Genomic DNA, 16448 nt, shown 5'->3' on the forward strand with positions numbered 1-16448 from the left:
ACTACACTAATCTTTTATTGTGGCCTTTTAGGACACCCGAAGAAAGAGACACCTCTCTTGTAAAATACTTCGGGTGGCTTTCAGGACAAAGTTATGTATAAATACGAGATTTTGGGGATCACATTCTGCTTCCTAAAGAGATGCCTAGGGAAACCTTTTATATATTGACCCATACCCATCATGCAAATGAAAGAGGAGCCGCTGTTTCAATTCCACTGCAACTAGTGCTACTGACCTAGTAGAAGCTTGTGGGCTCTGATGACAGTTCCCAAGCTATAGGCTGAGGCCTCTAGTGATACCAGACAGGTAAGACTAGGGTTGCAAACTTGAGAATATTGTTTAGAAACTTGTTTAGAAAACCACTGCTCTCTGTACGAGGAATTACATGTGATGGCAACCACCAGGACAAAAACATTGTTTGCAGGGTGTCAAGAAGACCTGTTTAAGATGGCAGTACCAATACAGGCCATGTTTGCCTTCAGAAAATCATTTTGCTTCAATAGACTTTTATCCTGATGCAAAGTCATTTCTTGCAGGACACAGACAGCCTCCAGCCAATTAGAAGAAAATTCCACATCTTCCTAGTACACATCTGGAAAAAGGTACCAATTAGGTAGTGGAGGCAAAGTGGTTATTTTCCTATACATACATACTTTGAAATGGGCCACATTCTCCCTCAAATTCTAGCCTCTTGGTGTTATTTCAATTGATCTCAAAAGCAGGGAAAAAAGTGATGCCACACACAGGTAGCAGGGTATTTGCCCTTTCATGGGATGCTATAACGTCATCAGCTTCTAAACTGGATGACTTAACCCCAAGTACCATGTTTGTACTCAGAGTAAAGTTTTGGAGTTGAACATTGTGTATTATTTTACCTAGAAATTCCCTAAATGCAAGTTAAACATGCCCAGTACTAACTTACTCAATAGTCATCCTGGCAACTGATTCAAGAGAGTTGTAGCCTGCTGCTGTGAAATTATCCTTATATCTTTCCATCTTAATAGCTTGTAACCATTCGCCTACGGAGCAGAAAGTGGTAAAATCGGGAGTGTTCTGGTCCAGAAGAGGGCTAATTGGTCTACGGAGAAGGAAAAAGGAAAGTAAGTTGTTTCCAAAGAGAGTAAAACATTAGGGAGTATTTAGCAAGGTGAGAGTCAAATAAGTTTGGGGTATTAAAAATGTCAAGAGTAGAAAGTAATAGGCCTTTATACACAATTTAGATTATTTTGTGAATAGCTCTTGACTACTCTGTAGCTCACAATATGTACTTCCTAAGCTTATTCACTTAAAAGATGAAAGGTCAGAGTGAGCAAAATCAGCCTGATGGACTGTTGTTATCAACATAAAATCAACCTTATTACCTAGCATGACAGCAGCTGCAACTAAAGTTGCTGAGTAAAATAAAGATGGTATTCTTTTAAGCATCTTAGAAAGTGTATTAGTAGCTATTCCCATTATTCAATTGGATGGGACAAAACAAAGACAAGGAAAGAGCAGAGACACAAAGTAAGTTGCTTAAGGTCACACAGCAAATCAGTCAGTAGAAGAACCGGGAGCAGAACACAGGCCAGTTGATTCCCTAGTGCAGTGATCTAGCTAGCAGAACAAAAGATTACCACTATTAAATAATTCACCTGAAATTTATGAAGAAGCCGTTAAAAGCTACACCATGAAATACAATGAGATGCAATCACTGAAAGGAGTTAAAGCCAGAAAATGAAAGGTAAAAATCTAGAGTGTAGCATGTCAAAGTACACTGGCCAAGCATGAGTATTATTAATTACTATTTCTACCGTAGCAGTTCCTAGGGCAAGGGATGCATCATATAAAACTACAATAGATGATGATCCTTGCCGTCTAGACTTCACAATTTTAAGAAACAAGGAAAACAAAGACTGCTAGTGGTGAGAGTGTGGAAAGAGTGATGAGCGGGCAGTAGTTTATTGAGAAATGTGTTACTTCCATGATATTTACCCTCTTTATTTTGGTTATTTTTTAAAAAAAGTCCTTTTTGGCTTTGTTCAGCATGGTAAAAGAGAAGGGCATATGAGGAAGGTAAGAACAGGGAACAGAAGGAAGAAGAAACTGAGACACATGGAGTAAGTATGAACTGGAACTAGCCACCAAGCAGGACAACCAGAACCCAGCCACGTGCACCATCATAAGAACACACATTACAGCTTTTCTTACCTGCTACAGGTTCCCAGTGGGGTTTTCAAGCTGTTTGGGTTTCTAATCATTTTGTCCAGAATACCAACTATCTGCTCAAACTTTGGCCTTTCACCGCGTTCCTTCTGCCAACAATCTAGCATCAGCTGGTGCAGTCCTGCTGGGCAATCCATGGGTGCTGGCAAACGATAGCCTTCTTCGATTGCTTTTATAACCTAGTAGCCAACATAGTTAATCATTTTTCATCAAGGGATATTTAAGGAATATATATTGCTACCCAATTCAAGAAAAAAAATCAATAAACTAAAATTTGCCATCAGTGTTGCAAAAATATGAGTCTGTTGCTTTGACGCTAGCCTTCATGTTTTCAAATAATTTCCCTGACTTTATCTTTGGGCTTATTAAGCATATTGTTCTATATGTGCAGAACATAGCTATATTACCTAGTCAAGTGAGCAGCAGGGAACAACAATTAAATTCACCAAGGGAGCAACAGATAGATTGATAAATGGAGTTATTTCAGAAAGCATTATTACTGGCCCCAAGGCTTTTATGGGTGTGTGGTAGAAGCAACTGACTTGTAAATGGATAGGGATCTGTGCATGCACATATGAAATACAAAAAGCCTGAAGATATTATAAAAGGATACAAGAAAAATGTTTAGCAGACATAAATTGTCAGGCAAAAAGTTGTATTCTATGTCTAGCCATGTTATATTAGTGATAAAGTAGCAAAAATGTGCCACATGAGAGAGGAAGACCTGGCTGAATGGTATTTTAATATATCACCTAAACAGAAAGTTAGATTTAATAAGACATGCTGCTAGATGATGATATGATCAAAGGAGAGCATAAATGTCTGAACCAAGAATTACACCCACCCATTGACTTCCTTAGACAAGTCCATTTGGATTTAAGTAAAAAATAAAAATGGGTAAAGTAAAATCACAGGAAACTCCTGTAAACCTTGAGGGCAGGATAAGAAAGCACATCAGGAAGCAAGGCAGATAAGAAAGGCTTGTGAAAAAGGGCTAAAAAAACCATTCATGGGGGATTTCAAGTATACTGACATTGACTGACATAGCAGTATTAGAATTGCTAAGGAAGGGTGCTTGTTCCTGAAGGGAAGTGCATAGGACTGTCTTTTCCCTTGGTTTGTAGAGAAAGCAAGATCAGAAGCTGTTCTGGATGTAGCCCTAGGAAGTAGATCTGGTATGATAAGGTTGGTGAATATCCAGGGTTTAGTGAAAATAATAACCTCAGATAGAAAATATTCCATTGGTTGTGTGAGAAAATGCAAAAGCAGTGGACTGCAAAGTGGACAGAACTGCAAAGAATACAAAATGACCTTCAAAAAGCTGGCTGAAATCCATGATTGCATCAAAACCTTTTGCAGAAAAGAACTTTTGTGAAAAGAGGAGGCATAGCCCAGTGGTAGGGCACTTACTGCAGGTTTGTGTCACAGAATGTCTTTCTGACCTCAGAGAAGTTGCCTCATCTCCCTGGGCCTCAGCTTTCTATATGAACATTTAGAATGACAGTCCTGTCCTACAACTCAAAAATGATGGAGAAATATTCAATTCCTGCAGTAACATCCACTTTGAAGAATAAGTGCGGTGACCTTTTAGAGACAGTGAAGTTATCTGTCAGGCAGGGTGGGGAAACAGGATTTCTACAGAAGAATGGGGAAATTGGAAGAACAGTACTATATAGGAAAGAAAGCATTAAAAGTAAAATCTTAGATCTTTTAGAGCAGTATTAAGAGGAAAAACAAAAGAACAGCTCCTTACACTTAGAAGTAGCAGTAGAATAAAAGTGAAAAATAAGCTACAGCGTGTATAGGACAAATGGTGTGCTATGAAAAGTAATGCAGAAATTTCTGACCTTTTACCTTTTAGACCCTTTGTGCATACTGCATATTATTTACTACAAACAAAGCAGTTGCTTAAGAGGTCAGAATGCAGAGACCAATGAGGAATGAAAAAGTAGGTAACACCAACACAACCACCAAAATATCTAAGACCCTTAGAACTGGCAAACCATATAGATAAGACTATATCCAAGAGTGTAAGGGATAGTGAAAACATGAATAAAAGGATCACAAACAGTACTTTTCCATGTTCGCTATGATCTGCAGAGAAACCTGAAAAGAGTTGGCAATGAAGATGATGATATTATTTTTAAAAGGCTTTGGGAATACTGCAGAATCAGCTTCTTTGATGTGTAAGACGAGCAAGAAGGATGAAACTGGGAAATATAAAATAATGAGTTAGCTAGAGATGGATGGAATTGCTCGGAATATCCAAAACATCAAAAAAACATTCTAAAATATTGATAATTAAAGTGTTGCTTGTTTGTTTTGTTTTGGTTTTTTTGTTTGTTTGTTTGTTTTTTTAAGAAAAGCATTTATACAAAACTCGGGCACTTTGAAGGGCGTTACAAGTGTCTACACTGCTAAGAAAGCTGGGCGTGGGGTTCCAAAAATCAGTACTTGGAGATAGTTAAATAGATGCAGGATTTTTTTTTTTTTTTAAATAAACATTGCTACAAAAAGAACACAGCTGGAGTTCTTATTAATAGAATTGATTTATATTATTTACACTTCCCACAATTCGTTTTGCAAATTCTGCTTTTACTGCAAAAAGAGAAAAATACTGTTAAGAGTCAAGTATGCTTTTATCATAATCAGGCTATTTGAGGATGTAAAGCAGATTAGAAGAGGGCCAGGTCTGTTCACTGTATATACTGGTTGACAACAAAGGAGCATTAAATATGGGTAACAGGACAATGTCATCACTCTGCTTCTGGGTGGATAATAAGGATACAAATTAATAATCATAATAATGGTAATAAATCCAGGAGTAAAGCAAAGAAAAAATATGTAAGCCTAAACTCTTGCCCTTTTCTATAGAACTGAGCTGCACTAGGGTCAGTAACTGAATGACAGCAAGAACTAGCAAACACCAGCAGTCTAATAGGGGAATAGGGTAAAGTGCAGTGGTTTGAGGGCCACTGTTACCAGCAAGGATTAAGCTGAGGGGACCCCACTGCTCAGAGAAGTTGTGGGACTCTGTATATCATCTGTGCTCTGGCCGCTGTGCCTCTGTGGAGACCTTGTAGCATGAATGTTCTTCTGGTGCACCCTAGCTCCAGGTTGCTGCTAAAAGGAGGACTTTTGCTTAAAAAGAGAGCACAACACAAATTTGTATCCTCCATCAATCTAAAACAATGACTTAAAGGAAGAGGGACAGAATTAAAGAAATCACATCTAAAGATCCAAAGTCGGGGAGAGATATTTTTTAGGAGATCTGATCTGGTCTATGACTACACCCACCACCCGCTTTTAGGCAAAATGATACACTTAAGATATATAAACTGCCTGAATGTATACATACAATAAGAAGACACACATATAGCATTTTTTATTCCAGTTAAATACTCTCATTGGTAACTGTGAAGGAGAATAAATAGCTAATGATGATTCTAAATTTTTACATCATAGATTTATCTATGGGATTGGTAGGACGTGTGTATGTCTTGGGCAGACACGCTTGAAGATCACAGCATACAAGAATATTTGAAATTATTTTACCAAGCAATTCATGCATCTTTTAACTATGTGCTATTGAAGATTATGTAAGAGGCTAAAAAGAGATGAAATCGCAAGAAGTGGTAATTAGCTGTTTCATGAAAAAGGTTCATTCATGTGCGTTACTTGCAGTTTTCAATAGAGGAAATACTTTTTAAAATCCCACAAGAAGCATGAAGACACCAAAATTTCTCCCCTAAATAGAAGGTTTCCCTTACTGTTCCCTGAAAGATAGGTAAGGTTTGCCTTTGAGGCATCTTATATTCCTGTCAGGCTTCTTTTATGTTTGAATCTAGTACAGAAGGAAGGTGTCAAAAGAAATGAAACTCTACTGGGAGTCTAGGGAATGTAAATATTTCTCTTTCTCTGCCCCAAGGACTTGTTTGCCCATATTTTGACAGTCCATGAAATCTTTGACACTGAGACCTGTCAAATATTAACAACTTTGCACTGTGCCAAACTGACTCATCATTTACACTTTTATCTTTTTTTTCAACTTTGATGTCGATCATTCAATCAAAAAATAAAATAATGATAAAAAAAACAGTCAAGCCTCCGACCTGAAGAACTTTAAATGAGACTCTTTCTGACATCTTTCTCACCTTCATGGCTTTTTCCTGTGTACTTTCTACATTCATAGATACTCTTGTCAGAAATCAAGATTAACAGCCATCTGTTCTATTACTGCTGACCTGTTGCTCTGGGTCATATTTTATGCAAACAAAGGTATTGTTAAATCAGCATAATTAACTTGAAAAAGCCAGAGTAGTTCATTAACTGCCACTCAGATTTTTAACAACTTTTATCAACTGATTAATCATTGCTCTGAGGTCAGAAACCTCAGAATTATTTTTTTATTGGAAAAAAAATTAATTCCTTCTATGCTTAAGTGTAATAAAGTGAAGAGCACATAGTACTATCTTTGACATTCCAATTTTACTAGATACTCAATACAGAAGTCTACAACATCCACATGGCAGAAGAACAATTTAGAGATTTAGGTAAAAAGTGAAAGCTCTGTAACTTTTTCATTTTGTCAGAACCCTACAGTATTTTGATAAATCTTATTTCTAAACCAACATTTTATGCATGTATACTGAAACACATGTATGTGATTACAATATGTAATTTTTGTTTTTCTAACACACACATACACACATGCTCACAAACAGACAAAGTATAACCTACATCTTGGTTTGACATGTCCCAGTAAGGCCGTTCTCCATAAGACATTATTTCCCACATAACTATTCCATAACTCCACACATCGCTGGCTGATGTAAATTTGCGGTACTGGATGGCCTCTGGAGCTGTCCATCTCACTGGAATTTTTCCACCCTATGGAAAAAAAAAGAAGAAAGTTTTCTTTTTTCTCCACAAAATTTCTGTATCATCCTCCATAGGGTGAACTTATAATTATTTCCATCAACATCAAAAGCATTATATCATCTACTATAGCTGACTGCAGAATTTTCGAAGGAGTCTAATGAAGTTTAGGCTGGACCATAGAAACCTGTCTAAGCAAGTTGGATGCATTTCTCTGGAAGTGCTTCTCTCTCCACTGATTTTAAGGGGCTGCTTACATGTCTGATTTAAACTCGTCATTTAACTCTTGGCTGGCTGAAGCTAGGTGAGGGGAATCTCATCCTGTGCATATAAATACCATTGACTTGTCATACAGCTCCTCTGAAATCTCGGTCTGACATTTTTAAGCCAGGATCCCACTTAGAGCCCAGTGGCAGGCATGACAGCTGTGAACGCCAGTGTGGTTTCCCAGATCCCGGCGCCTGCTAGAGCAGATTCCAGGGGCCCCTCCTTCCCTTAGCATGAGAAAATAGGTATAGCAAGGCCTCATGGGTGGGAAAGTGGAGCTGGTTCAACAAAAGAATAAAAAGCGTAGTGAGCCTGATGAATGCTTATTTAAGAAAAGCGTCCCACCCAAAAGCAAGGGAAAATACAGGAGTTGAGCTTCGTCACAATCTAGCCTCAAGCTAGTCAACCTTTTGGTGAGATAAAATCTAGTCTGAAAAATAGTAATACGAATATTTTAATTGACTCATAGTAAATGAGATGATTAAAATTTTTATGGGTAAAACTTCTTTATTGTTCACACAGCAAATAATGAGGAAGGGAATAACGAAGATACTGTGTAAAATTTTTATTACTTTACCAAATAAAAATGTATGTTCTTACAAAAATATCAATCCCTAATTAGAGCCAGATTTCTGCAGAGACTCTTTTCCTTTTGACTGGTTAATATTTCTGAAGCAATTAATGTATTTCTCTTATTTGTACTCTCTAGAACATATGCTGCTTCTTAATAACCACACTTCAAAACTACCGAAACCCATTGATTTCTCTTACGGTAGTAGTGTAGACGGCCTCTGGATCATCTTCTATAACTCTGGAAAGGCCAAAGTCCGACACTTTGCAAACAAGATTGCTGTTGACAAGAATATTGCGTGCTGCAAGATCCCTGTGTACATATCCCATATCGGCCAAATATCTCATTCCAGCAGCAATTCCTCTCAACATTCCCACTAGCTGAATGACTGTAAATTGCCCATCATGTTTCTGGAGGGAAGAAAGGATCAGCAATTCTTGTTAGTATAGCTGAGAAGAGAAATAAGAATTAGTTTTTCAGCGTTAGCTCTCTACTTCTTTACTACTGTGGCAATTCATCCTGGGGCAAAGAAATTCACTTCAAACACAAGTTTTATTTTCTTCAGAGATAAAGCAGTACATCCAGTTAAGAAATGTGTGAGTAGTTAAATAGAAGTAAAAAAACTTGCTAATCACTATAAATTTCTGGCTAAGTCATAGAAAGGCTGTTCTAAGAGAGATTACCTGATGCACAGCTCTTTATAGTTTGCCTCTATGATCTTCATTTCTCAGCATAATTATTTGTATCAATAAAATAAGAACTATCTCCTTCTGGAACCCCAGCTACTGATAATTTTATTCATAGCTTGGAGTTTATCAAACAAACATAATCTTTCTGTTCTCTGTAGGGTTTTTATAAACCATCTCACACTGTCTTGTGCAACTGGTAAGGGGCCAGAACTGGCCAGTTCAGAACACACAAAATGCTAAATGTTGTAAACTTGCATTTCTTTTTCCTTTGTTCTTCTCTTGAACACAACCGCAGTTCATTTAGGGATTCTTGTATGCTGATTTCCACCATGTTGACACAATAAAATTTTGCTCCCAAAAGGCAAAAGATTGGGCTTCAGGTATCAGTGGTTTTAACTTCAGCTAGTGGCAATAATAAAACCCACCATGTCTATGCCACATTAAATCACTTGAATTCCTAGAATGTTCCCATGTGATCCTGTCTGATCCTCTCATTTCTGATCTGGTTTTGCTGAAATAATGGAGAGAACTGCTAGTATTTGTCAAGCTCCATTTCATCCTGAAAACCATTTTAACTATATGAATATCAAGCATGTATACATATATATATGCACATATATAAAAACATATTCTTAAAAGTGGCAACACATAATATTATATGTCACTTAAAAGATGTTTTTATATGTTTTCATTTTGGTACTCACCCTAAGAAATGCATCTAAGGCCCCATTCTCCATGTATTCTATTACAATCATGACTGGTTTCCCTGAAAGAAAAAGAGAGATTTTGTTTGAGAAACTGTAACACAAATGGAGTGCTTTTTTTTTTTATAAAACACATGTTATTCCTTTGAAGGACTGAATCATTGAGACAACGAACATTTCTGAGGCCTCCAGCACTGTTACTGAGCTCTAATAAGTTCTTAAATGTCTGCATGGAACGTGGTCATGATTCACAAAATTAAACCATACAAATCAAAATGTCAGTGTGTTCTCCTAACTCCTGCTGTGTGAACAGGACTCTGGAATAATGACACTTCAGATAATATGAAGGGACATAAGAAACCTTATCTCTCTGCACAGTCTTTGAGGCTAAATGAAACTAGAAAAATAATGTATTTCAAAGTACTTCATCTTTTAATCATGTGTGCATCTTAATTTTTTTCCTCGGGTTGTAGCATAAAGTAAGCATTGTTTTAGTTAGTTACGCATCAAGAGAAAATCCATTAGGAGTGTGCAGCCTGTTTATAATTTGAAACTTTGACCATGAGTAAGCTAAAGTAATTTCTGCCATTATGTTGTTATTTGACTGACAGATCGAGCTGCTGCTTACCTCTGGTAACGACCCCTTCTAAGTGAACAACGTTGGGGTGGTCAAACTGTCCCATGATGCTTGCTTCACACAGGAAATCTCTCCTTTGCTTTTCAGTGTAGCCAACTTTCAGAGTTTTTATGGCTACTGCAACATCTCTCTTGCCAGGAAGCTTTAGACGCCCACTGCACACTTCACCAAACTCTCCTAAAATGAAGAAGATCAATGTTGAATTACTTCAACTATAATATCAATATTCTTTTTAGGCCTTGATTCAGCTAGCCACCTAACTGTGTGTTTATATTTAACAGGTTCGTATTCAAAACACTTAGGAACACAAAGACAGGTACGTGTTTTCAATGAATTGCTGACTAAGTACCTTACAGAGTAAACACTTCATGTTAAGCCAATCTACATCAATGTTATTTGAATCTTTTAAAAGACTTGTTAGCAATTTGTTACATTTTTTTCATAAATATGAAGTAGCTTTCATAAGAAAATACTATTACAGAAATAGTAATACCATTTCTAAATGAAAATGTCATTCTATTTTACATGGTTTCCTTGCTATCTTTCGATCCAATGGTTTTTTTTCTTTCAAAAGGCAGCTCTTTCAGACCTGCTTTTAATTTAACATTGTTATGGTGTTAAATGAAGCACTACACCATTACCTTCCAGCAGGATAATTTACTTTGCAGATTATGAAATGAAAGGTGTGACTTATAATAATTTTGTTACATTAAACAAACAAAAGGAAAGGCTGGAAGTTTGTAAAAGGCTTCTAAACTAACAGACAATTGGAACCTGAAGAAGCATGTGGAAAAAGTGGCCAAACAGCCAGCAAGAATATCTAAAAAAAAAAGCCTCAACACTCATAATTTGGGAGAAAAGTAATTGAACTCCATCAGACAGGAAAGAGGATGTAAGCATGCTGGATAGATATGGATATGGAGATGAATGGCAAAACATCTACCTCACTATTATTGAGATTGTGAAAGATTTAAGGATTGTCCTTTTGCCTCACAGCTGTGTTAGCAGAGAGAAAGAGAGCCTCCCTATTTTGTAAACAGGATGAAAAATCTCTTGAGATATATAGGAGAGAAGGGTAGTAACATATCTTATACTGAATAAAGGAGAATATCTCTTTAAAAAAAAAATTAATAATCTGGTACTTTGCAAATTTATCTGGAGTGTGGGATGTATAGATCCAAGTCCCTCCTCCAAATCAAATCAAGACTGAAATTTATCTCCTGCATACCTGTGGAGTGTCTTAACATTAAGCTATTGAGTATGCAGACACGCCTACATTCAAGACGTTTTAGGGTGAGTGCTGAAAAGTTACTGAATTAGGAAAGACTAACACACAGAGTTTGATTAGAGATTCCCTTTGGGACATAGACTGAGGTCCTGAGAAACCTGGTGGGATCAGGACTCAAGTGCACATACACACTGGCAAGGTGCCTGGCTGGCAATGGAGATATGCTTGGAAATGGGGCTGCATGCCTGAAGAGGTAGCAGTTGAAGTGTCCTAATGGATGAATTCTAAGAAATCTTGTTTAGGAAACAGTCACTGTTGGAACCCCCAACAGCAGAGCTTAGAGAAGGAAAAAAGCAGTACCCGGGCCTCAGCATCACAGTTCTCCAGCCATAAGGGTAGAACTTTGACCTGTTTGGGCAAAACTTCACTCAGCATCATTCGTTTTACGAATCTCATAGGGGATGACTGCATACAGAATCAAATTCCTTTCCCTCCCATTCTATGCTAGCTGAATTAAGGTTAGCTCAAATCAATTCTATATAATTCTGTTAACACCGTGATGTGCCTGAGGTAATTGGCCAAGCAGAGTCAACCGTCCCTGTCTGCACAGGTGAGGCATTAGCCTCAACCATCCCTGGGCATTGGAGTCGCGGTCTGAATATCCATGTCATAGCTATGGATACCATGAGGCATAGCTGCTACATACATAACAACTAGCTGGTCATGCCCTTAGCTTGGTGCCCTAACCTCCCTCCTGCAGTTCATTAGCAATATGGATGACTATTAATGAATTCACCACTCACCTCACTCACAGCTCCTAGACACAAGAACTTACCAAAGGATAACTATTTTCTCTAGCAGTATCTGCCAAAATTGTTTTTGCTTCAAGACAAAAACAAGACATAAGTGTCTGTGTGTGCATCTATGCGATATTTCAGAGCCAGGTAATTAGGATACTTGGCACAGGAGACACTAAGGCTTAACTCCTTTCCAGCTCTCTGTAATCTGATTTTGATTGATTTCCAAAAGCAGATCACTCACACTCAGGCAAACCAGAAACTTAAATGTAATGCATTTCAGGCCAGGATGCTAGCCAACGAACTACTTTTATTCCCAAGAAAACAGTATATTCAGCTGAAATTATGCCCAAAAATGATCCAGAAAATATGACAACAAGAGTGGGAATATTGCACAGACACATAGCCACTAGCTCAGCATGTCAACAAGGAAGAGGCTAAAACAAAGGATGTGTGGTATGAACAAGGACTCAACACAGTGGACACCATATTCTGTATCTGACAGGTGGCCATAGCGGGATGGTAATGAAAATGTTGGCAAGGAAAGCACATATCCCTCATGCAAATTGAGCACAAGCATACATGCACCCTGTTTGTCTGAGAGACATGGCACTACTCAATAGTTGACGTGGCCAGCATTGTTGATGCATATTGAGACTGCTAAGTGGCTTTTCTGGTGCTGTCCCTAGTAGAAATTGTATATTCTTCTTTGATGTATGACTTTCAGCTGCTTCTTTGGGTCTTTAACATTCTGTTGTTCTTGGACTGCATTACATTTCACTCCTATTCACTATCTACATCAACAGGTTAAAGCCATAGCTAAACCACATACACAATATGCTTTCACCATAGCACTTCTAATTAACTTTCTTCAGAATGACTACTGACACACGTTAGGTTTTTGGTATCAGCTATTAAAATCAAGAATAAATTCATCTGCAGTCAACAAAATTAACATTCTGGAATGACTCTGTCATAACAGTGAAAATATGTTTTAAATTGTATTTGCAACTGAAGCGTTTTCAGCATTTTGCTCAGAAGGCATCTCCAAAGTCCAACTGAATATATCCTTGTGCTCTGAACTGTTGCTACATTGATAGCTTTTTAACTCAAAGCAAAAGAAAAAAGCTCAGTAATTTTTCTGTGCTAATCTTGAATTTAGATCTTGTATATTGTGTATTTATTAGAAGAGATGTTACCATTCCAGCATCACAAAAATTACTAGTTAGCAAGGGCTGGATTCTTATGTTCTTACTCATCTGAAAGAATAATTTGCTCAGCAGTGTTGTTAATTTCAACGGTACTATTCCTTGATTAAGACATGATTCAACATGAGTGAGGTTACTTTAAAGAGGCATTTCTAAACATAAGAGAATTCTAAGTGTAAAGATTTTTTTACAGGTAAACCAGCTTATTTTAGAGACATTTCTTCTTCTCTTTAAATAATACCACAGTATGTAATTTAAAGTACATGCCAAACTACAGGGTGATTTTAAAAGTATTCTACTAATACTTTTATAAAACAACAGGACAGCAAAAGAACATTTCCTCCAGGAATCCAAAGTATTTGGTATTTTTCTTACCCATGGAAACTTAATTTCACTACACAGAGTAGTGCAATAAAATTGTCACATATCTTATTAATGCAAACAAATGAAACTGCCTTTTTAAAGCATGAACACCATGGTTTAAGTAGGTGGTAGACAGTTCAAGAGGAAGAAAAGCAATGTAATGCTGGTGCAATTACAATCAGTCATGAGAAGTTAAACAATAACTTTTTGTATTCATAAAATATCAAAAAGAAAAATGGTAGAACAAAAAACAGCCTTAGGGAAGATTTTGTTATACAGAAACAGGACCTTCCTAGTCTCTATTTAAGATTTTGTGCTGCAGCCAGTTTTCCTTATTCACATGAACAAAAATTCAGAGGTCAAAAAGCCCTCTTGCTAAAGGAAAATGAGCAGAATTTGCACTCATGCCTAACACCTTTACTCTGACAGTAAATAATAGGCAGCAAAACTGGCCCCCTCCCCCCAATTAATTTTTAACAGCAGATACAGAATTAGAAACTCACAAGCTTTCAATGTCAAGCAAGACTCTTCATTTACTTATCTGTTTTTTGTTGTTTTTTCCCTCTTTGTTTTTACATTTTAGAAGCGAGTGCAGCTTCATTGCTCTTAACCACTCTGGCAAATGCAAGAAGTTCTTCTATACTTGAGGTATAATTATTTGCCTGTCATTATGATGTATGAGTTTCGATCCCAGCTAAATGAAACAGTTGAATCAGGAAGCCACGGCAGCCTTACCTGCACCAATCACACGCTCAATTTTAATACAAGAGGCATCTAGCTCCTTGGCGAATTGATGGACAGCTCTATTTGGGTCCTCGTAGGTTTCAGGGTCAATGTAGGTTTTGGTGCCTGGAAATTTAACTGTAATGATGTAAGAAAGCATGACTGTGATGAAGCAAAGGCACTTATTGTGCAGTCAGCCCAGGAATTTCATTATGCAGAGTGCTCCTTGGAAGAGTGAACCTGCTTCCACACTGCTTGAGTCAGAGCTGCTCTGAGAGGCAACCTTAGTTTTAGGCATCATCTGCAAGCATGCTGACACAAGTACACAATCCCATCTCTAAAAATGACTAAGATTAGCATCTGCGTCTCCACCTTGAAGTGAAAGAAGTAATAAATATTAAATAGTGTTCAATGGAATAAAATGCAAGGGTTGAGTAGGAGTAAAAATAAACCAGGGGAAGAGGTATAAAAACAGCAGAGGAGGTGAAACTTTCTTTTCTGTGTAAGGACAGTTTATCTGTTTTTTTCAGGTTGCATAAACAGCATTTCTTTATGTTATCTCTGTCTTCTAGTGGGATTTGAAAAGCTCCTCCACCTACTTCAATTTGCCTAAACTACTGAATATAATGTTATTTACAGACTGTGGCAGTAGCCAAGCTAAACTATTGACAGCACTTAGAATTTATATCCTTAGGTATGTTTCTTGCACTAGAATATGAACATGAGAAACACTTGTAGTCAACTTGTAAAGGCATAGGAAGGGAAAATTTGGTCTGTGGCACAATTATTCCCTCTCTGAAGCACGTAAGTGAATAATATGCAGCAGCTTGGTTTTTGCTCCCTCCTTCTCCAGTGCAACTCCGGTTGCACTTAGTGCAACTCAGGCAGCGCAGCGCTCTGGCCAGCATGTAGTTTTTTCCCTTAGTTTGCAGCTGATTGGGGAAAATTATTTTTTGCTCTTCTGGTGAAAGTAGAAACTTCTGGTGAAAGTAGAGCAACCCTGGAAATCCATTAATCAAGCAATTTTTATGAAATAAATTCAGCTCACAAGGATTATATTCTTAAGCTTTAATTAAATCAGTGAATTAAAACTCCATATGAAAATGCAAGAATGTTCCTCTGCTAATTGTTATACTGATATACAAGAATAGGATCAAAAATCAATACAAAACATAAATAATTTATGGTTCATTTGTAATCTTTTAATTGAACATAAAATATATTAAATTTGAAAACGTATTGAAGAATAGCTTGGTAATCATGTGTATTTATGTTTCAGATGGTATTACTAATCAAGAAAACCGCAAACCTCATAAGAAGGAAAAAGCTAGAGAAATTCTTTGAGTAATCTAATGACTTTACACCCAGAGAAATTATTTGAAATGTTGCCCCGATGTTATTATCTGTCATATTATGTATGTAAATAGATGTTCTTCTAATCGCATTGATAATGCTACAAATTTTTAGAGTTATAAATATTTACTTCTTAAAACCAAAAAAGACTAGAGAAAATTAGAAGAAAGCAATAGGTTAACCTCCTATAATAGAGCTTTCAGGCAGGGAGATGGAGAAGGAGCCACCCTCTTGTGTTTGTGATAAGGGACCTGGATTGGAGGTAAACTTGTGAATCTCAAGTGGGCCTCTAATGGTTCTTTATTCCAGCTGTCATAAAACATTTTGACATGCCAAGGCTATCCTGGCATACCAACATGAAATAATGCTGTCCTGGATTGAAGTCATTGTTAGGAGAAAATGGTAGGAGGAAACCAAATATAAATCTGAATTGCTTGACTAAACTCCTCCACCGTACTTGTATCTTTAAGTGTAGCACTTGAGGTCACAGAGAGTTGAGGGGGACTAAAATGAAATATATGATACTCTATTAAATACAGTGCTTTAAAGCCTGCTTTTAAAAAATGGTTACTTGTAAATTTTTGTGTTAAGTAAGTGTTTGCTGGAAGTTACATTTCTGAAAATCCAATCTGGTACCTAAGCACAGAAGAAGGTTGTCTAGATGTTATGGAGCAAAATGACACCCAGCTGGTGTTCACAGCTCTGTGAACAAGCTGGTGACTACAGCAGACTCTCATTCTGTACATGGTTATCAAATAAAATTAAATACTACACCTTCAATCAACAGATGACAAAAAACTAGCTTGGCAAAAAGTGACTTATATT

At 37.2% G+C, this 16448-nt stretch overlaps 1 protein-coding gene across 6 annotated transcripts in view; it reads right to left on the reverse strand.

The window, feature by feature from the left end:
• Positions 1 to 16448, reverse strand: part of EPHA7 (EPH receptor A7) — a 170817-nt gene that overhangs the window by 16621 nt on the left and 137748 nt on the right. For 3 of the 6 annotated variants that reach the window (XM_074862101.1, XM_074862107.1, XM_074862104.1), the window contains 7 exons: positions 14283 to 14408; positions 9943 to 10128; positions 9315 to 9376; positions 8122 to 8331; positions 6946 to 7095; positions 2191 to 2384; positions 923 to 1078 (listed from right to left, as the gene is read on the reverse strand). In XM_074862101.1, the coding sequence (XP_074718202.1) occupies positions 923 to 1078; positions 2191 to 2384; positions 6946 to 7095; positions 8122 to 8331; positions 9315 to 9376; positions 9943 to 10128; positions 14283 to 14408 (1084 nt within the window). The remainder of the gene's footprint in view (positions 1 to 922; positions 1079 to 2190; positions 2385 to 6945; positions 7096 to 8121; positions 8332 to 9314; positions 9377 to 9942; positions 10129 to 14282; positions 14409 to 16448) is intronic. The other 3 variants (XM_074862103.1, XM_074862105.1, XM_074862106.1) reach the window with 2 other exon arrangements.

This window comes from Strix uralensis, chromosome 3 (genome assembly GCF_047716275.1).
Source record: "Strix uralensis isolate ZFMK-TIS-50842 chromosome 3, bStrUra1, whole genome shotgun sequence".
Classification (NCBI taxonomy): domain Eukaryota; kingdom Metazoa; phylum Chordata; class Aves; order Strigiformes; family Strigidae; genus Strix; species Strix uralensis.